The sequence below is a fragment of the Panthera uncia genome (genome assembly GCF_023721935.1).
Source record: "Panthera uncia isolate 11264 chromosome E2 unlocalized genomic scaffold, Puncia_PCG_1.0 HiC_scaffold_19, whole genome shotgun sequence".
Taxonomy (NCBI): Eukaryota; Metazoa; Chordata; class Mammalia; order Carnivora; family Felidae; genus Panthera; species Panthera uncia.
The window spans coordinates 11306153-11329316 of record NW_026057588.1 but is presented as its reverse complement, the minus strand read 5'-3'; the positions used below and the strand labels follow the sequence as shown (position 1 = coordinate 11329316).

Genomic DNA, 23164 nt, shown 5'->3' with positions numbered 1-23164 from the left:
GCAAGTGAATAAAAATGGAACAGAGTTCACAGAATAAGTGGAAGAACTGAATTTTAACCCAGGCAGCTTGATTTCAAATCTGTAGTCTGTGTTATTACACACGGCTTTTATTCATGTATGAGACAAAACCCACAAGAAGTCTTACGGGAACAGGGAAGATTTAAGCTGTAGATGAAGACTAAGCCCTAGAAGGGAATAGAGCAGTGGGGTGTGACGTAATGAACAGTAGATACAAAGAGGCTTTTTGTAAGAGTACAAGTTTTTCACTATGGCTGGACATGAGTGGAAGACGGGTTTGAAGAGGAAAACGACATAGAAGATTCCTGGTTGTGTGACTTGCCTTGAGGGCACTGGATGGAAATGCAGGTGAAGATAACTGAATTTCCATGTTATGTTCTATCTCTTTGGCATCAGGGAGGCCAAAAAATTGATTGAAATTAAGTATCTGTTCGTGTTGGTTATGCGAGATGTGGCTAACAGTGGTTAGCACTCAGGCTCTGGGTGTCAAATGCCACATTTTGAAACCTGGCACTGGCACTTACTAATTTAGTAACGTGGACAAAGTACTTACCCTTCCTCTGCCTCTGCCTCCTAAACTGTAAAATGGAGGAAATTATAGTATTTACCTCAAAAAGACAGTTGTGAATGGAGAATCCCAGAGTCTCAAGTGTTTGGAATAGTCCCTAGCATGCACAAAGTACTTCACAAGAAACGGTGTATAACAGAAGGAATGGCCCCACAGAAACTCTGGTCTATGTGCTTATATCAATTTTTTCTTTTGGAGGGTCCTTGGATCTCAACATTTGAGTGACGGGCCTGGATTACATGCTAATTAGCTACACCTGTCCTTTCCCAGTATGTATTGGAAATGCTTGCAGGGGAAGGAAACCGCAACATTATTTCTATTCATATTTCTAGAGATCTAAGCTAAATAAGGACAACAGGCTGCTTTCTGCACAAGTGCAACAAACTTAACTCTTCCTCTGCTGGGATGTTGTAACGCAAACCTACTGCTAGGTGGATGGAATGGGGTGGTCCCTGGGCGGTCCTTGGTTGGGGGTCTCTGTCAGGACATCTAAGGTCCATCCTCCTGTCGCTCATGCCTATTTTCCTGCCTAACATGTTCAGTAAATAAGAAATGCAAACATATATTGTAGTGGATATGTGGATATTTTTAGGTATTCCTCTCTGCTCTCCACCCTCATTTCTTTGAAACATCTGTTCTATCATAGATATCAGCAAACAAGAGTTTTACAGTGACTGTTGCATAAAAATCTAATTAATAATGTATTAATACATTATTAATGTATTAATGTATTAATACATTAAGTAATAATGTATTCATCCTCAAATTCGGAAATTTCTCTGAGGAATGTTTGGGAAATTGATCATACAAATATGCTGAAGCTTGTCTTTTTGCTCTTGAGTATGTCTGGCTGTCCTCAGTAGCCAAGTTCTTAATTATTTGTGCTATTCACAAAAGTTGAAATCTACAATACGTTTTGCCTCCATTTTTTGTTTTTGGTCTTTCATTCGTTTTTATATCTAAAAAGTGTCTGAAACTGCAAAATAAAGGCTATCGTTTTCTCTCGTCTAGTAGTAGGTACAGTTTCGTTATTAAAGGATCACGTGATCTTCTTACAAACTGTTTTTAAGTCTTTGACTCTTCAAATATTTGCTAATTACGCTTTGTTTGTCAGTGGGAAAAACTCAGTTTCACTGCCGTCACAGAACAGCTTTAGGGCGGCAAAATGGGAAGCCATAAAGCGGTTTCTGATCGTTGCAGTCCTCGCATTACCAGCTGGGAGATTTGCTGGGAGGGAAGGGAGTGGCCTAAGGCGGGCGGGCAAAGTTCTTCCTCCTCTTGGAGCTTCTGGGAAATGTAGTCCTTAACTCTTTCCGGAAACAAGGGGCCGCTGCGCCTCCTGTTCCCCCCCCCGGGGCTTCCGGGAAGTGTAGTTCTGGGGCGCCGTGTAGGCAGAGGCACTTCCGCCCCGGAAAAGCGAGGCTGCACCATCTTTTCGGTCGGGAGGTGAGTCAGCCTTGCTCCCCACCACCCCTCCGAGCCTTTTCGGCCTGAGCGTGGGACTAGTCGCTACCTAGGCGGCCTTTTTAGGATGGAGGAGTCGCGGCCGCCGGCGGAGGCCGAGAGACGGAGGGCAGAAGTTTGGATTCCCTCAGCTCTCCTCCCCCACTTACCGAGCAGCGCTGCTACTTCTATCGGTACAATACCTGGCGAGTTGTTCTCTGCGCTCTACTTTCCTCCTCCGTACGGTAGCGAGCGAGCGAGCGAGAAACTACTGGGTAGGGTTGTGATTCCAACTGAACGAAGACAGTACGTGTCCAGAGCTTAGAACGGCGGGGCACGGGATGACGGGTTGGCTCTCGCTCGTGATAGAGTAATTCGGTCACCAGCGCCCCTTTGCCTGGAAGCCCCAGTGAAGACAGGGAGCTCAGGGCTCTAGGGGCATCGACAGCGTGGCCCTGCTGTCGTCGTCCCGGGCACCGAGGTCTTCCCCAGCTCTATCGATGTCTTTTAGGAAGCCCCGAGGCACCCCGCGCTAGCGCCTGGGGATGTCCGCTACGCTTGATCCCGGAGACAGAGCCAGCCGAGCCGTCCCACCGCGTCCTTTTCTTCCGCGTCCCTGGGGTCGCAAAGGGGAGAAAGGACGGACTTCTTGGCCGCCCACGGCATAGCCCCGGGTACGTACCAGCGAAGGTACTTTCTTGTCCTGTCCTCTGTTTTCAGTTCATCAGGTTTCTTTCAGTCAGTAAATTCGCAGTAGGAAAATGCGCAAATATTGGTCGCATCAGCCTGCCGGTGTTTAATCTCCCCGTTGGTAGGTGTGAGTGTGGATTTTATACCACGCGCGCATGTGTTTTAAATACGTCTTCGTTTTTCAGTTTACCACGTTTTACATTTCTTCCTTTTGCTCTCCTTTCTTCTTATTCCTCTTTTATTTACTCGCAACTGCTTTGGGATGAAAAACGGTTATCTGTCTCTGAGACTAATGTTTTCTTTTTTTTTGAGAGAGAGCGAGAGCAAGCAGGGAAGGGGCAGAGAGAGAGGAGGAGCAAGAGAATCCCAAGCACGCTCTGCACTGTCAGCACAGAGCCGGATGTGGGGCTCGAACCCAGACTGTGAGATCATGACCCCAGCCGAAATCTGATGCTCAACTGACTGAGCCACCCACGCACCCCCTTTTTGGAGATCTCGTTCAGTTGTTTCAGATCTCCATTCTGTTTCCCCGATTCTGTCAGTCTAATGGTCATTTCTATTAGGTAAACCGTATTTTCTTTCTGGGAGCTTTAAGGATTTTTGTTGTTGTTTTTAGTTCTTATTTACGTACAGTTTTTAGTTCTTTGCATTCTTGAGTTTCAGTATGATTTAAGAGAATATTTTTATTTATACTGTTCAGAATTTCTATGTATGAACTCACAATTGTCTTTTGAAGTAAGACCTCTCTGCCATTTCTTTCATTCTCTTTTCCTCATACTCCTATTGGACAAATGTTGGAGCCTCTCAATCTGTCTTCTGTGTTTCTTGATTTTTATTTTGTATCTTTCTTTATCTCTATGCACATAGGATTAAAAGGCTCTTACCAATAAGCCTTTTTTTGACTTCATGAAGTAAACTGACTCGAAATGATGCTTTTTAGAAAACTAATACCAGTGTCGATGAAATGTTACTAGCTGGGCAACAAATTATTATTTTTTAAATGTTTATTTTATTTTTTCTTTGAGAGAGAGCATGCGTGGGGGAGAGGCAGAGAGGGAGGCACAGAATTTCAAGCAGGCTCTGCCATGTCAGCGCAGAGCCTGATACAGGGCTAGAACTCACTAACCAGGAGATCATGACCTGAGCCGAAACCAAGAGCCAGATGTCTAACCAACCCAGCCACCAGGCACCCCCGGGGAAAGAATTGTTAAGTAAGAGAAAATTTTAAGTCAAAATTAGGACTTTCAGAGAAGAAAGGTGAGTTTCATAGGAGAGCGTTATGAAGTCCAGGTACTTTTCTGGTCTTTTTTGCTGCTTTGAGAAAAGACCTGTGCAAATACAGTTTATAATGCAAAGTATCCTCTGCTTTTTTGCAGGTGCAGGAAAAAAGGATTCCTGGCTCTTTGAACTTTCCATCTGCTGTTAATCCGGGGAAAACCTTATGAGGTGAGTATGATTTGCAGTTCGTATCCTGTCCTCACGTGCAGATGACCACAGTGAGGCACAGAGTTTTTTCTTTAACGCCCCTGACATTACATAGATGCAAGTATCATTTCCAGGATTTAAACCGAGGCCTTTGACTTAGAACCACATTTTTTTTTTAAGCCTATACATGTTGTTAACAATGCCCTTCATTTCCTACTGTCCCCAGGATGGAAAATTCTTATAGTAGGGTTACTGCATTTGATTCTGCAGGCTATTGACTGTCCAGTGGCCCCTGACTAACAAACTTATTAGTAGTTGGAATCTACTCCATGCTTTCCTTACCATGCTGGATATGACTGCAACTGCCTGGAAGTAGGAGAACTCTCGTATAATTTCTGCAAAGATCCACATGGGCTCATGGCCGCCCTGGCCTGCATCTCATGGCTTCTTTGTCCTTCCCCAGTTATGCCTTCTCAGGACTCTGACCTTTCCGAGAAGCAGCAGGAGAAAATGACCAAGTTTCAGGTAAATAAGGCATTCTTTTGTGGCTCCCAAGGTGTGTTTTTACCTTTCAGAGATTAGGCACATCCTTTTTTCTCTTCCTTGGAAAGGTTAGTGGAAAACAACAGATTTTGAGTGCATGTTCTGGCCAGACTCTGTGTGCATGTGTGTGTGCTGTTTTATCTTTTTTTTTTTTTTTTTTTTTTTTAAACGTTTTTTTTTTTTTTTTTTTTTTTTTTTGGACAGAGAGAGACAGAGGATGAACGGGGGAGGGGCAGAGAGAGAGGGAGACACAGAATCGGAAACAGGCTCCAGGCTCCGAGCCATCAGCCCAGAGCCTGACACGGGGCTCGAACTCACGGACCGCGAGATCGTGACCTGGCTGAAGTCGGACGCTTAACCGACTGCGCCACCCAGGCACCCCTGTGCTGTTTTATCTTTATTATTTCACAAAACGATCTCTGAAAAAAGTAATAGCAATTTGAAATAGACAAAAGTAACGTACACTCCTGCTTTGCTTACAAACCAGCTCTTTGTACTTTCCCGCATTCCTTTTTCACTTGCATTCTTAGCTCTGTATTTGCAGTATTGGCATTGGTGGGATCTACAGTTGACCCTCAAACTATGCTGAACCCCCTGCACAGTTGAAAATCCACATATTAACTTTTGACTCTTCAGAAACTTATCTTTTAAGCGTACTGTCGACCAGAGGCCTTACCAATAACATAAACAGTTGATTAGTACATATTTTGTATATGTTATGTTTGTATATGTTCTTACAATAAAATAAGCTTGAAGAAAAAAAACGTTATGAAGAAAATTTTAAGAGAGGATACATTTACAGTACTGTAAAAAATTTGTATATAGGGTGGACCCATGCAGTTCAAACCCTTGTTGAAGGGTCAGCTGTACTTACATACATTAAAGAAAGGCTTAATAACTCTATTAAGATTAGTAAGAGGGGCGCCTGAGTGGCTAAGTTGTTTAAGCGTCTGACTTCAGCTCAGGTCATGATCTTGCAGTTCGTGAGTTTGAGCCCTGTGTCGGGCTCTGGTCTGTGCTGACAGCTCAGAGCCTGAAGCCTGCTTCAGATTCTGTGTCTCTGTCTCTCTCTGCCCCTCCTCTGCTCACGCTCTGTCTTTCTCTCTCTCTCTCTCTCTCTCTCAAAAATAAATAAACATTAAAAAAAAAAGACTAGTATGATAAAGAAAAACTTAATTGGTATATGAGTAAAAGAAATGGAGTGTTAAAAAGGCAAATTTATGGAGAAAATAATGGTCACTCATAAGTAAACGTATGCAGATGTGAACAAAGTCTTTCTGTGTATTTATCACTTAGGTTGTCGAAGATTTTTTTAAACAGGAGTTCTGTCCTCTTTGGCCAGAGTCTAGAGATTCAGGAACACTTGTACTCTTGCATGAAAGGTGAACTGTGAAAACCTTTTGAGAGGGAAATCTGCTATTCTTTGAAAAGTCTGGAAGTGTTTATTCTGTGACTTTGCAATTGCTGCTCTTAGCCAAAATCTCTGTAAAAGGATCTGCAGCATTGATTAAAATTAAAAATCTGTCACTATGGGACGCCTGGATGGCTCAGTCGGTTGGGCGACTGACTCTTGATTTTGGCTCTGGTCATGATTTCATGGTCGTGAGACCGAGCTCTGTGTTGGGCTCCGTGTTGGGTGTGGCGCCTGCTTAAGATTCTCTTTCCCTCTGTCTCTGCCCCTCCGCCAACTCGGGTGTGCATGCTCTCCCTCTCTCAAAAGAAATAAACTGAAAAAATAAATACAAAATAAAAATCTGGAACTAATTATACATGATTTGTATTGATTAAAGACAAATCATAAATTCTAAGGAATGTTAGAGTCTCTGGTCGCAAAATGGAATGAGACCGTATAATAGTAATTGTTCAGATTTATTGAGCACTTTGAGATGTGCCAGGCACCACTCTCTGTGGCTTACATGCACTTACTCATCTAATGTTTTCAAACACCTTGTGGTTTAGACATCATTAAAGAAAAGAGGAAATTGAGATAGTGGCAAGTTATGGAATTTCCCCCAAGGTCCTGTAATTAAAACTTTGAAATTTGAACTCAATCTGTGCCTTCACCAGCTGTGAATGCTGCAGGTGGATACGGCATGTGCATTGAACACAGAAAGCCGTGTGCCTGTCCTGGAGGACTGCCAAAGGCCTGTGAGAATTGCGGGGACAGAATCCAAGCTTTATGGGGCGATTGGGAGGGGACAGTGAATGGGGGACAGCTCTGGGACTGAAATCTGCCTGGGTTCCCTTCAAATCAGCAACAAGATTTTCGGTAATCCTCTTTACCCTTTTCAATCCCGGCTTTTTTCCAGTGGAGATTATGGGATCGAGGTTGTGTGTGTTTGATGTCGTAGGAGGCAGTGACGTTCAAGGACGTGGCTGTGGTCTTCACTATAGAGGAGCTGGGACTGCTGGACTCTGCCCAGAGGAAGCTGTACCGAGATGTGATGGTGGAGAACTTCGAGAACCTGCTTTCAGTGGGTGAGTACAGGCGCACTGTGACACTGAACCTCACCCCTATTGAGAGCCCGTGTCCTCATTTCAAAGCTTTGGACCTTTTAAAATGGTTCCCTGACCTTGAAAGCACAAGTTTTTCTAATCCCTGGGACTGCAGGCATAGTTTTTCCTGGTCTTTCTGCTCAGGCAAAGTTCTGTCCAGGGATGATTCCACACACCCCCCCCCCCCCCCCCCTTAAGCAATGTCTGGAGACTGTTTTGATTGTCACAACTAGAGGGGAGGGGTGCTACTGCCACCTAGTGGCTGCCAGTGCTTCTAAACCTACAGCGTGTAGGACAACCCCCACCACAAAGAAGTAGCCGGTCCGCAATATTCATAGTGGGGCAGTTGAGAAATCCTCTTTAAAGTAACTATAAATGGGGGGCACCTGGGTGGCTCAGTCAGTTGGGTGGCTGACTTCGGCTCAGGTCATGATCTCATGGTCCGTGAGTTTGAGCCCTGCATTGGGCTCTGTGCTGACGGCTCAGAGCCTGGAGCCTGCCTCAGATTCTGTATTACCTCTCTCTCTGTCCCTCCCCTGCTCGTGCTTTGTGCCTCTGTCTCAAAAATAAACATTAAAAACAAAATTAAAAAAAATTAACTATAAATGGGAATTATAAATTATAAATTGGCTTCTATGTTTTTCAAATACTTTATCTTTCAGATTATGGCTGTGACCCATTGGTGGGTCATGGAATTAATACATTGTACTGGAGTTTTAGTTTTCAGTGAAATAGAATAAACAAGAATAAGGGCAGAAACCATCAAAGTTCCTTATGAAGACACGCTCACGTTGAAGCACAAACTGACCATTTGCAGTGAGTGGTGTGAGAGTGGGAAATAGGATGAGAACAGCCATTGGCTAGATCTAATTTTATCTCTGTCTAGACACGGACTAGGTCATGACCTCAATCCATTTCTTATGGTTTGTGATCAAAAAAGTTCTTAAATTGTCACTTTAGAGGTTCTAAGGATTGTAGAATTTGGACAAAAATACAGCTTTGCGTTCATTTTAAAAATATGTATCTGCCTTTTCATAGGACATGTTCCCTTCAAGCCAGATATGATGTCCCAGTTGGAGGCAGAAGAAAAGCTTTGGATGATGGAAAGAGAAACCCAAAGAAATGGATATTCCAGTGAGAACCATGTGGCTGTTCCTTCAGGTACCAGCTAATCTGCTTCTCACCACGCCCGTGATTACCACTCTTGTCCAAGTACTGTCATCCCTTGCCTGGACTGGGAAAGCAGCCTCCACATTGGTCTCCCTGCCTCCTCCCTTGCACTCCTATCATCTGTTCTCAACATGGGACCTGAGTGATTCTTTAGGGAGCAAGTGGGATCACGCCGTTCCCCTGCTGAAAACCCTCCAGAGACTTCCCATTTCTCTCCGTGTCCTCACAGTGGCCTGCAAGGCCCTACCTCATCTGGATGCCTCACCGGGTTCCTCTATGATCAGCCTTGCTTTTACCCTGGATTCCATCATCCCTGGTGTCCTGGCCCCCTTGGAGTGTCGTCTCTCCCCCTTGGAGTGTTTCAGGGCCTTTGACTGGCTCCCCCTCTGCCTGGGCATAGAGTCCGCAGCCACTCCCTTACTCAGGTCTTTGCTCGGGTTTCACCTACATCAGCTAGGCCTTCTGCGTCTGCTGTTTAATGTGTCATCCTCTCCCTTCTCTGTCCCCTCACCCTGCCTTATTTTGTGTCTAAGGACCGATCGCTTCCTGACCTGGTAACACAGTTTTATTTACTTGTGCGTCCTCTATCTCTCCAGGAAGTAGGAATTTGGGCAGTTTTATCTGCTGTGTCTACTCAAAGCCTTGGGTGGGCCTTCTGCACAGAAGGTGATCCCATACGTGCTTGTTAAGTGAGTAAGTCAATTACCTAGTTACTGTTCTTGTAGAAGTGAGCTACAGTACCAGCCTTCCAATAGCAGCCTTTCCCAGATGGGAAGAATGCCTTGTCCATGTCCCCAGACAGGCTGATCACTTTCCCGCCCAGCCTTTTACCGCCCTCCTTTCTCCTGCCCTCTCTCTCTCTCCTTCACCTTTCACTTCACTCTTTGATCTCCTTTCCTTTCTCTCCCCTAGTGCCCTTTGTCTTTAATTGGCATATTTCTCAGTTCTACCCATTTAGAAGTTAAAAATTAGATATTCCTAGATCAAGTAAATTCATAGGCTCTCCCTCTGCCTGAAAATGAAACAGTAGCTTGTCTGCAAACGTGATAAATTAGGCGATGACTTCTGCGAGTGATTGATGGGTGTACCCCTTCTTTTGTCCTTTTCCCTTCCTATGTCGCTTCATGGTTGATGCGCTCAGGGTGTTGGATACTTGCTTCCCTTCACTGGGTCTCGTTTTTACGTGCAGACTCAACCTCAGGAATGCCGACCCTAAGTATTGTCACTTCTCAGTTTTGCATAATAGACCAAGTCTGTCTTTTAACAGATCTTGTAGCATTTGCTGTCACCTTGTCTCAAAGGTTTTTTGACCTCTTCACCATCAGCATGTTTCAGGATTTTGCAGCCATGCCCCACATACAAAAACTGTGCTAAAGTGCTCTTTGCAGGTCACAAGAGGACAAATTAAAGGGCTTATTTTTGTAGATTCTTAAAAACAAAAAGCTTACAGATACTGGAGACAAGTGGGCATCCCATCTCTGTCACTCCTAGAGGTGGCTCATAGGTTTAGAGCACACTAATGTGACTAATGGATTGTTCTGGAACATCGTCTCCCAGTGAATGTCTAACATAGTTCTCATTTCTAAGATGTCTTGGAATATGTAAAGATTTATACTGAGTAAACTTAGAAGATAAAAGCTATTCCCAGTTATCAGAATGGATAACTAAACTATCAGAGATTATCAGTGCCAAGGACGCAAGGCATTTCAGTTCATCAGTTCTCAGGGAAGAGGCTCTGGTTGTCTACATATGAATGGAAGCCACCAGCTTCCCAGCTGAGCGCCTGCCCCTCTCGCTAACACCTAAACGATCACAGAACGCATATATGGTAGATGTTCAGTAGGTTCAAATTGGACATTTCCAGGCATCAGAAGACTGGTATATGTACCTGTGGACATGAGAAGGGTCCTGACAGGAAAGAAAATCACAGACTTTCTAAATTTTCCAGTGTAATTTGCATCCTAGTGATATTAACTAGCTGATAGAGCAATGTGAGAAGCCTTTTGTATGCTGTAGTGAGTCCTGATACGAAACACCCGAAGTTAGCTCCAGCGTCACAGGTTAAGGGCACAGACCTCCACGAGACCACCCACCAAGACGTCAGACACCAGCTGGGCTCTCCAGGGCCACCCTCTTAGGACCCAGGTGGCATTTACTAGAATGACAGAACACAGGAAAGCTCTGTACTTACAATTATAACTGCATTATAGCCAAAGGAATACAAAGGCAATGAATTCTGTGAGCGAGTGATGGATGTACCCCTTCTTTTGTCCTTTCCCCTTCCTATGTCGCTTCATGGTTGATGCGCTCAGGGTGTTGGATACTTGCTTCCCTTCACTGGGTCTCGTTTTCACCTGCAGACAGCCTCAGGAGTGAGGTTCAGCCTTTTTATTTATTTATTTATTTTTTAAAAGATTTTCTTTTTTTGGTAATCTCTACACCCAACGTGGAGCTTGAATTCACACCCCGAGATTGAGTCACGTGCTCAACCGACTGAGCCAGCCAGGTGCCCCGAAAAGAATACAAATCCGAACCAGCAAAAGGCAGAGATGCATAGGGTGAGGCCCGGGACAGTTCCCTCCCACCTCCCTCTGATAATGACCCTTGTGATGACTTTGGACACATCCACATATTCCAGGATAACTTCCCCATCTCAGGATCCTTAATTTAATCAGATCTAAAGCCCTTTTGCTACATACGTGAACATACAGGTTCCAGGGATTAGGGCATGGACATCTTCACCTAACATACCTAGAAACGTATATATACCTGTTGAGATTTTTCAGTTTATGTTATTAGAATGTAACTTTCCACTTAAGCAAATTAATGAAGGACTTTTGGTACCCAGCCCCACTCAAACATTTTAAGCCAGTGGCTTCCATACATTTTTAGCCATGACCTTCGATCAGATATTTTACATCTTTATCCAGCATAATAAATATGATATTTAGGTGTGTGTTTAGAACTGAAACAAGCATTTCTTTCTTTGTTTCTTTTTTTTGTTTTGAAACAAGCATTTCATACAGTGGTGTCCTTACTATGTGTGATTTCTGCCAGGACCTAAAATACTATTTAATGCCTATAAGCTTTTGTAATCTTACTGGGGAGGATGCCTCTTACCATAAGCCTACTAGGGCAAAGGTGAGTAGGCTTTTAATTGATGTTATTGTAGGATAGAATGTGGCTTGTCTTTGTTGCCCTGCAGTCATTTGATTTCAAACTTAAAGCTCTCATTTTAATCTATGAAATGTATGGTTCTAAAATGGGTTACATTTACACTTAGTGGCTAAGAGTCTGTTGACCCCATTTTTTGCTTCCACTTGCATGGAAACACATAAAAGGTTACATGATACTGTATAGACGTGACCCTCCCCATGGTTTGTGGAGGCCTTATCGTAGGGCCTACATGTGAAATCCTGACGTTTCTGTACCTAAGCATTCACTTGTCCTTATCTCTGAATATTGCTTTTTCTTATAGGCAGCAAGAATCAAAAGGAGATGGAGACTCTTCGAAAAGTTGCATTAAAATACCTTTCACACGAAGAACTATCCTGCTGGCAGATCTGGAAGCAGGTGGCAAGTGATTTAACCAGCTGTCTTCAGAGGAAGCGTTCCCAGTTACTCCACGGTGATTCTGTTCAGGTTTCTGAAAACGAGAATAATGGAATGAATCCTAAAGCAGGTAGCTCCAGTTACACTGCAGGTGTATCTATTTTGAGAACTCAGGATTCTTGTGGGAATACCTACCCGCGTGAGTCACCGGAGCAGAGTAGAGGTCAGCAAGTTGATGTGAAAAATAACCCGAGTGTATGTGAGGCCTTCATGAAGCAATCACTTAGTGATCGTATTAGCACTGGCACAGAACAGAAACCCTATAAGTACAACGAATGCGGCAAAAGCATTTGCGACGGTTTCAGTCGACATGTACCCCCAGGAGGGGATCTCTTTCCGTGTCGTGAGTGTGGAAAGGGTTTCGGTCATAGCTCAGTGCTTCCACTTCACAACGCTCACCCAGGAGAGAAATGCTCCAGTCGGCGTCCACACCTGCAGGCTCTTCAGAGAATTCGCCCAAGAGAGAAACACAATAAATGTCACGAACCTGGCAATTGCTTCGGTAAGAGCGCTTTTCATCCTCATCAGTCTAACCACGCAGGGGAGAAGTCCTACAGATGTGACAGTTGTGGCAAGGGATTCAGTAGCAGCACAGGCCTTATCATTCATTACAGGACTCACACCGGAGAGAAACCTTACAAATGTGAAGAGTGCGGTAAGTGCTTTAGCCAGAGTTCGAATTTTCAATGCCATCAGAGGGTCCACACTGAAGAAAAACCATACAAATGTGAAGAGTGTGGTAAGGGCTTCGGCTGGAGTGTTAATCTCCGTGTTCATCAGAGGGTCCACAGGGGTGAGAAACCCTACAAATGTGAGGAGTGTGGTAAGGGCTTCACTCAGGCTGCACACTATCACATACACCAGAGGGTCCACACTGGGGAGAAGCCTTACAAATGTGACGTCTGTGGTAAGGGCTTCAGTCATAATTCACCGCTAATATGCCATCGGAGAGTCCACACTGGAGAGAAACCATACAAATGTGAGGCGTGTGGGAAGGGCTTTACCCGTAATACCGATCTTCATATCCATTTCCGAGTTCACACAGGAGAGAAACCCTACAAGTGTAAGGAGTGTGGGAAGGGCTTCAGTCAGGCTTCTAATCTTCAAGTCCATCAGAATGTCCACACTGGGGAGAAACGATTCAAATGTGAAACGTGTGGGAAGGGCTTCAGCCAGTCCTCAAAGCTTCAAACCCATCAGAGAGTCCACACTGGAGAGAAGCCATACAAATGTGATGTGTGTGGTAAGGACTTCAGTTACAGTTCAAATCTTAAACTGCACCAGGTAATTCACACTGGAGAAAAACCATATAAATGTGAGGAGTGCGGGAAGGGCTTCAGCTGGCGATCGAATCTTCATGCTCATCAGAGAGTCCACTCTGGAGAGAAACCCTATAAATGCAAGGAGTGTGACAAAAGCTTCAGTCAGGCCATAGACTTTCGGGTACACCAGAGAGTCCACACTGGAGAGAAGCCATACAAATGTGGTGTATGTGGTAAGGGCTTCAGTCAGTCCTCTGGTCTCCAGTCCCATCAGAGGGTCCACACTGGGGAGAAGCCATACAAATGCGATGTCTGCGGAAAGGGTTTTAGATACAGTTCACAGTTCATATACCACCAGAGAGGCCACACCGGAGAAAAACCTTACAAATGTGAGCAGTGTGGGAAAGGCTTTGGGAGGAGCTTGAACCTTCGCCATCACCAGAGGGTCCATACAGGAGAGAAACCCCATAGGTGTGAAGAGTGTGGAAAGGCCTTCAGTCTCCCCTCAAATCTTAGAGTCCATCTGAGCGTTCACATTAGGGAAAAACTATTTAAGTGTGAAGAGTGTGGTAAGAGCTTCAGTCAGAGTTCGCGTCTTCGGGCCCATCAGAGAGTCCACACTGGTGAGAAACCATACAAATGTGACGTATGTGGTAAGGACTTCAGTCACCCTTCACGTCTTACGTACCATCAGAAAGTCCACACTGGCAAGAATCGTTGAAAGTGAAGAATGTCTTAATGGCTTCTGTCAGGATGTACGTCATCACATATTTGGAGGGTCGTTGCGGGTGATAAACTATCAAGTATTGAGAGTGGAAAGGGATTTCTTCAGATGGGATCTTTCTAACATCCATTAAAATGATGACGTGGAACCATAATGCCAGGAATGGAACTAATATCAAGGGGGAGGAATAGCTTGTAACCCTCTTGGCAAGATCCATCTGCTATAGTCTTTAAAAGTAAATACATGCCTAAAGATACTGTGTGAAAAGGATATTTGCCATATATATACTAGCTAGTTTTTTTGGCGGGGGGGGGGGGGGGTGGTCAGGGAGGTTTCTGGATTACTTTAATTTATATTTTATACTTATTTACAGTGACCATTATTTTTACTAAAGCTGTAAAGCTGTGAAAAGTGAATAAAATTACTGACTTAAATTTCCTATAACCAAGAATTCATACTATGATTGCTTTATTTCATATGGCATATTGGATTAAAATTAAGGAATAGATCCCCTGGGATGAAGCTTTGATATTCAGAAGTAAATTTGTATTTGCTACAGATGTATAAAAAAGAATGGTCATTGCATCATTGTTTATAATAGGGAACAATCAGTTGGATAGAGTATTTTATGATTTATTAACCCAGTAGGACACTATGCAAACATCAGATGGGAAAAGGTAAATTTATAGTTCGGGATATTGGAAGATGTCCAGAATATATTAACCTGAAAAAAACAAGGCATGGGGTTTTGTGTGATCTCATTAGAAAAGGTATAGATGAATAGGTATTTCTGGTTATCGCTAAATGATGATATTTTGTTTCATATGTATTTTTGCATTTCTTTAAATTTCTTATTTTGAAATAATATCAAACTTTCCAAAAAATGTAAGTTCTATAACATCTCTTGTATTCCCTTTATTCAGATTGATGAGTTAACATGTTTGAATCATTCTCTCCTTGTATGTGAATGTGTGTATATACACACATATTGATATCTGTATGTACACATAGAACTTAAAAATTTTTTTTTAACGTTTATTTATTTTTGAGAGACAGAGTACTAGTGGGGAAGGGGCAGAGAGAGTGGGAGACATAGAATTCAAAGCAGGCTCCAGGCTCCAAGCTGTCAGCACAGAGTCCGATGCAGGGCTCGAACTCACAAACCATGAGATCATGACCTGAGTCAAAGTCAGATGCTTAACTGCTCAACTGACTGAGCCACCCAGGTGTCCCTCTACACATAGAATTTTTAACCATGAGTATGTTACAGACCTCTTGCCCCTTGCAGCTAAATACATCAGTGTATGTGCTAAGAACAAGGATATTTAATTTACTTACACAGCTACAAACATAGTGATCAGGAAAATTTAATACTGATACATAACACTATTTAACTTACAAACCTTATTCAAATTTTATCAGTTGTCCTGATAATGTATCACATTCTTTCTGGTTTAGAATCTAGTCAAGGTTTATACATTTCATTTAGACTCCTTTAATCTGGATCACTGCCTTATTGTTTATTTGTAATGACCTTGATATTTTTGAGTGTTATACAGTTTGGATTAGTGTGAGGTTTTCTCACTATTGGATTTAAATTATGCATTTTTTGGCATAAGGATTCCATAAGTGATGTGTCCTTGGTGTATCACATAAGGAAACATGGTATGTCAGTCCTATTATAGGTGATGATAACTTGGTTAACTCGATTAAGGTAGGTAAGCTGGGTTTTTCCACTGCAAAGTTACCATTTTTACCTTTGTAATTAGTACTTTGTGGGGAGGTACATTCTGGTTCTGTAAATAGCTTGTTTTTCAACAAATTTTCGTCCACTAGTTTTAGCATCCGTTGCTAAATGTGGCCTAAATCGACTTACTGATGGTTGCAAAAGAGTGGTTTTCTACCATCATCATTCCCTCAACATATGTTAGCCAATATCTGTACTGTTTGCTCATTTTTTTAAAGTTTATTTATTTATTTTGAGAGAGAGTGTACGGGTGAATAGGGGACAGAGAGAGAGGGACAGGATCCCAAACAGGCTTTGCACTGTCACCATAGAACCTGATGCGGGTCTTGATCCCATGAACTGTGAGATCATGATCTGAGCCAAAATCAAGAGTGAGACTTAACTGACATACCCCCTCCCCCGCCCGCCACCAGTGCCCCTACCTATTTACTCTTCATAAATTTGAGCACATCCTTACTCTGGCACAATATAATGTCCCATACTTATCTTGTAGTCCCCCACCCCAGCCATGGAATCTGTTACTTCTTTAGGAGACCTTGTTCTTCACAGTGTGGAATGGTATTTAGAAATTAAGGCCTGAGAAATAGATATGCCCCTCACTACTGCGGGGATGCAAATGATAAATAGGTAGGTAGATAAGGATGTTCACAGGTAGAAAGAATGAACCATGAGTTCGAACCACCAATTCTTAATTCAACAGTATAGTGTTCTTTCTAGCCTTGCCCCATTACAAATTGCATCTTCATTCTCTAAGCATAAAAAATGTTACTCCCAGTATCATCCACATATTAACTGAAGAGTATGGACATGCACTCCCAGCTACAACTTGGTTCTGTTGTTCACGGGAAAAGAATGGAGTATTGGACAACTAAAGCTAGAAGTGACTTTTGAATGGCAGTCTCTACCATAAGTTTTCCCAGTCTCAGGTCACCAACTCTAAACCAAGCAAAATATCCTTGTTGGACCATGAAGAAAAGTATCTGATAGAAACATTAATCCAAAGATGGGCATATCCAGATGAGAACCCACCCGGTTAATGATCCCTTGCAGATACTAGGACAGCGAATGTAAAGGAATAGTTCCTTTGAAGGGTAAGTTGGGGAGCAGTTCTGGCCATTGACCAGCCCTGCATTAAGTCATCTATTCACCTCCCATTCCCCCCCTATACTTAGAAGGAGCTTGACAATTTTCAGGCCATTGAGGACCACACCCCTCCATTGCTTCTTGAAAAAAAACTAAAGTATTTTAGGAGAAACTAATGTTAAAGAGACCAAACCAGAATGTTGGTTACAAAGCAGTATATTGTAATTAAAAAGCAGATTCTGGAACCAGACTTGTCCAGTTGAGCTGTTTGCTAGTTGAGTAAGTGCAGACAAGATGCTTAACCTCTCTGTTCTGCAGCTTGTGTGTTCAGTGTGGGTAATAGCTCTTCTGTTATGGGGATTAAAACTATAATAGTAAGAGCTGTAGGTATTTAGGTATTATCTTCGACAGATGAAAGTATTACTATATATTTATATTCTTAAATTCTAAGCCAGAGAATAATAAACTATAGGCTCTTGGCCAAAGCCAGCTTGTATCCTATTTTTGTATGGCCTGAGACCTTGGAATTTCACATTTGTAAAGAATTGTAAGGAGAAAGCGAAGAGTATGGACCATAAAGCCTCAAATATTTACTGTCTGGGCCTTTATAAAAAGTTTGCCATCGTCTGGTCTGAGCAAATTTCAGTTTCTCAAGAACTCTTCTGAGATATATACATAATATGTGATAATACAGAAGAGTTTTAGCTCAATTTAGCACTTCTCAAACCACAGGATTTAAACCTTTGAGCACTTTAAACCTTCAGGAAGTCTAAAAAATGCCCAAAGCAACATCAGAAAACTTTTTTTTTTTTTTAACACAAGGTTCTGGCCATATATGAAGAAGCAATATGCTATTATGCTATTATTAATGTCTGATTAACCTGCAGTGCTAAGAATACACGTTATTTCTTTCTCCATTTTTGCATGTAAGAACATTGAGGCTTTAAGAGGTTATTTTCCCCAAGACAGTAGATAATAAATAGCACGACCAGAGTTTGAACTCCATTCTGACAGACTTTGAAGCTACTTTTAACTGCCATCTGCATGAATTACATCGCAGGGCCAGAACCCCTAAAATTGCTCTATAGAGCATTCTCCCTGTCTCACATGAATGAATCATGAAGGTAAGAATGGAAAATCCATAGAAAAATACCAGATTTATCTAGGAAGCCTTTGTTAAATTTCTACTCAGTCTTTTATTTTTTTGTTTATAGTAAATCAATAACCTAAGGGATACGTTTTATATTCTGTATTTCCTTGACTGTTCCTGACCTCACTAATGCCATTAATTTTCTAACATTTTTCTTTGGTGACTCAAGAGCCAACTCTGAAAATTAACTCAAACTGAGAAAGAACAGCCATGTTGAAAGCTTTAACTTGCCACTTGTAACCAAACTGAACACCATTTTCGGTTTTGCAGATTCTTTGTATATTCTGAGTACAAATCCTTTATCTGGTATGTGATTTGCAAAGATTTTCACCAAGTTCTCAAGTGGAAATTTTAAATATTTATGAGGTCAATTTTGAAATTGTTCTTTTATAGATCATGTTTTTGGTGTCATACAGAAGAAATCTTTGCCTAATCCACCGTCTCTATGATTTTCTCCTATGTTTTCTTCCAGAAGTTTTATAAGTTAGGTTTTACATTTAGGTCTCTGATCCATTTTGATCATGTTTGATCATTCATTGTGATACTTGTACGTGATACAAAATGTAGGTTCATTTTGAAACGTGGATGCTCAGTTATTCCAACACCACTTTTGTTCAGGAGACAATCCTTTCTCCATTGAATTGGGTTTTCCATCTTTGTCAAAAACTGATTGACCATATATGAATGGGTTTTTTCTTTTCTTGGACTCTATTCTGTCACATTGATCTTTGTGTTTATTCTTGTATCAATACCACTTGTTCCCAATTACTCTAGCTTTATAATAAGCCTGTCAATCAAGTAGAAAAGCTTTGCTTTTTCAAATTTGCTTTAGTTATTCTAGCTCTTTTGCTTTGAGTTGTAGAAGTATCTTGTTGATTTCTTTAAAAAAGTATTTGCTGGGACTTTCAAGGGAAGTGTGTTGGAATATTTCACATCTTAAATCTTCCAGTCTGTGGATGTGGCATAGCTCTATTTGGATCTTTTATTTCATCAGTAATTTTTGTTATTCAGTACACAGATGTTGCCTATGTTTTTGTTAGACCTATACTTAAGTACTTCCTGAATTTTTTTTTTCATTCTTTATAGCCTCTAATTTGTCTGTTGTCTGCAACGTTATTTCTTATCCGATCTGGTTTTGTGTCTGTTTGGTTATTTTCCTTGTACTGTCTGGATCCTCCAGAGTGCTGTTGAATAGGAATGTTGAGAGAAATCATCTTTGCCTTTCTCTTCAAGCATTTAGTCCTTTACGTAGTACATTAACTGTAGGTTTTTGTAGATGTCTTTTATAAAGTTAAGGACAATCCTTCTATCCCCAGTTTGCTGAAATTTTTTCATCATGAACAGATGTTAAATTTTCTCAAGTGCTTTTTGTCTGCATCTGTTAAGATGTCATACACTTCTTCTGTAGTCTATGAATATGGTAAATTACATTAGTTTTCAAATGTTGGAATGATATTGCATTCCTGAGATAAACCCGCCTGACATGATGTATTGCTCTTTTCAAAAGTTGTTGTTTTCTGCTTGTTAATAGTAATTGTTGAGGAATTGTGCGTCTATGTTTATGAGGGATATTGGCCTATGGTCTTTCTTCGTGTAATGTTTTTTTCTTGCGTTGGTAACAAGGTAATGTTGCCCTTATAAAATGAGTTGAGAAGTGTTCTGTCCACTTCTATTTTATTTCTTCCTTTTAAAAAATATTTATTTTGAGAGAGAGAGAAGAGAGAAACAGTGTGCACATGTGCACAAGCTGGGGAGAGTTAGAGAGAGAGGGAGAGAGAGAATCTCAAACAGGCTCCATGCTCACCATGGAGCCCAATGCGAAGCTCGATCCCACAACTGTGAGATCATGACCTGAGCTGAAATCAAGAGTGGGATGCTTAACTGATGGAACCACAGGCACCCCTCTCCACTTCTGTTTGCTCAGTTTTTTGAGGAATTGTTTTGTTTTCTTAAAGGTTAGTAGTATATAAGCAGTCTAGGGCTGGTTTCATTGTTTTAGAAGCTTTTAAAACTTGAATTCAATGTCATTAATAGATACAGGAATACTGTAGTTGTCTATTTCTTCTTGAATGATTTAGGTAATTTGTGTCTTTTTAAGGAATTTGTCCATTTGATCCAAGTTGTCACCTGTGGCACAAAGCTGTCATAAAATTCCCTTATTATCCTTTTAATGTCTTTAGGATCTATTAAAATGTCTTGCAGTCCTGCCATTGGTAATTTCTTGTAACCTCTTTTCGAAGTTTATTGTTTTTTCTCTGGTGTTTTTCACCTTTCAGTTCCATTGACTTCTGCTTCATTTATTATTTTCTTCCTTCTGCTTTTGTCTCCCAATACTCTAAAATTTCCCTCTAAGCATGCCTTAGTTGCATTCCACAAGTTCTTATATATTGTCTTTATATTTTGATTTTATTCGATTTAATTTATTTCCCATTTCCATTTGTAATTCCTTTTTTGACCCATGGTTAATTTAATTTCAAGATTTGGGGGATTTTCCTAATTTTTTCTGTGATTGATTCTCATTTAATTCTGTTGTGTCTGAGAATGTACTTTATGTGGCTTCACTTCCTTTAAATTCATTGCAGTTAGTTACATGGTCCAGGATATGATCCATCCTGGTGCATGTTCCATATGCCCTTAAAAAAGAATGTGTATTCTGCTGTTGTTGGGTAGAGCATTCTATAAATGTCAGTTAAGTGACGTTGATTAATAATGTTGTTGAGCTCTTCTGTTTCCTTAACTGATTTTCTTTCTGTTTATCCTATTGATTGGTTTTCTGTTTATCCTATTGATTGGTGAGGGTGGTGGAGTCTCTGTGATTGTGGATTTGTTTAGCCTTCCAGTCCTTTCAGTTGTTGATATATTTTGAAGCTCTGTTTCTTTGTGCATACATGTTTCATGCCTTTTTGGTCCAATTACCCCTTTATTATTATGTAATGTTCCTTTTTCCCTTGGTAATATTCTTTGTCTTGATGTCTTTTTTGATTATCATATAATCACTCTTGCTTTTTAAAAATCAGGGTTTGCCTAAAATTACATAGCCATTCCAGCTTTCTTTTGATTATTGTTGCTTTATTCTCCAATCCGACAATTTCTTTTTTTTTTTAGTAAGACTAAATTTATTCAATACCCTGGTAAAAGTGGTTTTTTTTAATGTTTATTTATCTTTCACACACACACACACACACACACACACACACACACACAGCATGAGCAGGGGAGGGGAAGAGAGAGAGAGGGAGACACAGAATCTGAAGCAGGCTCCAGACTCTGAGCTGTCAGCACAGAACCCAATGTGGGGCTTGAACTCACGGACTGCAAGATCATGACGTGAGCTGAAGTTGGACACTTAACCGACTGAGCCACTCAGGGGCCCCCCTAGTAAAAGTTTTGAGTATAAGTATCCAACAGTATAAAAAGTACAAAACAGATTTGTAGCTTTCTAATATATTAATACAAAGTGCATGACTACATATAGTATATCCTATTCCAATCTGACAATTTCTGTTGTTGTATGTATGCCATTTATATTTAATTGGTGTGTCTGTGCCATTTATATTTCATATAATTATTGATATGCTTGGATATAAATCTATATTTTCATTGCCTACTGTTTTTTCTTCCTTTTCTCGTTAATTGGAAGTTTTTTTGTGAATTCATATAATGTCCAATATTGACCTATTATTTATATCACTTTTTGTAATTGTTTTAGTGATTACCATAGGACTTGCAATATACGTCTTTAATTAATCACAGTCTACCTTCAAATAATGTATTCTACTTACACAGCCATATACCCACAATTCCTTCCTCCAAGGTTTTGTGCACTTGTCAAATATTTTTCTTTTGCACATGCTATAAAGCCATAATACATTGCTACTGTTTTTGATTTAGACAATTATCTTTTAGAGCAATTAAAAATACCAATTAAAATTTTAACTGCTTCTGGCAATCTTTATTTCTTTGTAGGACCAAACTTCTGTGTACTATCTTATTTTTCTGCCTGAAGAACTTCCTTTAAGATTCCTAGTAGTGCTAGTCTGCTAATGAATTCTCAGTTTTTTTGTTTGTTTGTTTTGGTTTTAAGAAGTATTTATTCCTCCTTCATTTAAAATTTTTTTTTATTAAAAATTTAAAAATATTTATTTTTGAGACAGAGAAAGGGTGTGAGCAGGGAAGGGAAAGAGAGAGAGGAAGACACAGAATTTGAAGCAGGCTCCAGGTTCTGAGCTGTCAGCACAGAGCCTGATGCGGGGCTCAAACTCACAAACTGTGAGATCGTGACCTGAGCCAAAGTTAGACGCTAGCCGACTGAGCCACCCAGATGCCCCTTCTACTTCATTTTTGAAAGGTATTTTTGCTGGGTGTGGCATTTGGGGTTGACAGATTTTTTTTTTTTTCTATATTGTATTGTCTTCTGGTTTGCATAGTTTCTGATAAGAATTGTTCTGTAATTCTCTCTCTCTCTGTCCCTTGTGTGTGTGTGTGTTGTGTCCTTCCCCCTCTCTCTGGCTATCTTCAAAATTTTCTCTTTATCTTGTATATTTTGCAGTTTCAATATAATGTGTCTAGCTGTGTTTTTATTTTAACCTTTAATTAAAAAAGCGAAGGAAAAACCCATAGAAAAATACTCATTCACCTAGAAACTCTTTTACCCCTTATCAGTAATGACTGAAGTGTGTGTGTGTGTGTGTGTGTGTGTGTGTGTGTGTGTGTAAATGTTGACACACAATGTTACATTAATCTTAGGTTTGCAACATAGTGACTTGACAAGTTTATACATCATGCTATGTTCACCACAAGTGTAGCTACAATCTGTCCTGATAAATTGCTATTACCTTTCTTATTCCTTATGTAGTGGCCTTTATTCCCATGACTTACTCATTCTGTAACTGGAAGTCTGTATCTCTCATTCCCCTTCACCCATTTTTCTCAACTTCCCACCCCCGCCCTGCTGGCAACCATCAGTTTGTTTGCTATATTTATAGGTCTGATTCTGCTTTTTGTTTGTTCATTTTTTTAAAAGACTTAATTTTTTAATATATTTATATATATTTTTTGAGAAGTCGTGCACATGAGTGGGGGAGGGGCACAAGGAGAGTGGGGAGAGAATCTTAAACAGGGCTCAATCCCATGGCCATGGGATCATGACCTGAGCCAAAATCAAGAGTCCAATGCTCAACTGAGCCACTCAGGAGCCCCTAAAGATTAAACTTATGAGTGAAATCATATGGTA

At 41.1% G+C, this 23164-nt stretch overlaps 1 protein-coding gene across 5 annotated transcripts; it reads left to right on the top strand.

Moving 5' to 3' along the window:
- Positions 1–1821: 1821 nt before the first annotated feature.
- Positions 1822–21928, top strand: ZNF227 (zinc finger protein 227). Of its 5 annotated transcripts, none has more exons than XM_049620942.1 (7): positions 1822–2032; positions 2541–2703; positions 4096–4165; positions 4608–4669; positions 7039–7165; positions 8222–8344; positions 11832–21928. In XM_049620942.1, exons 4-7 carry the CDS (start codon positions 4610–4612, stop codon positions 13946–13948), a joined length of 2427 nt encoding a protein of 808 aa, XP_049476899.1. In that variant the 5' UTR covers positions 1822–2032; positions 2541–2703; positions 4096–4165; positions 4608–4609; the 3' UTR covers positions 13949–21928. The 5 variants fall into 5 exon arrangements, with proteins under 5 accessions (XP_049476899.1, XP_049476900.1, XP_049476898.1 ...); XM_049620943.1 differs by lacking the exon at positions 1822–2032 and adding an exon at positions 2043–2223; XM_049620941.1 differs by lacking the exon at positions 1822–2032 and having other exon boundaries at positions 2043–2703.
- The last annotated feature ends 1236 nt before the right edge of the window (positions 21929–23164 follow it).

What these genes read in the sequence shown, in the direction of transcription:
- ZNF227 (XM_049620940.1), top strand. Translation starts at nt 4,562, where the DNA reads ATGGCCGCCCTGGCCTGCATCTCATGGCTTCTTTGTCCTTCCCCAGTT. An exon ending in AGAAAATGACCAAGTTTCAG is followed by an intron (nt 4,670 to 7,038) that starts GTAAATAAGGCA and finishes TTGATGTCGTAG; the next exon opens with GAGGCAGTGACGTTCAAGGA. An exon ending in CGAGAACCTGCTTTCAGTGG is followed by an intron (nt 7,166 to 8,221) that starts GTGAGTACAGGC and finishes GCCTTTTCATAG; the next exon opens with GACATGTTCCCTTCAAGCCA.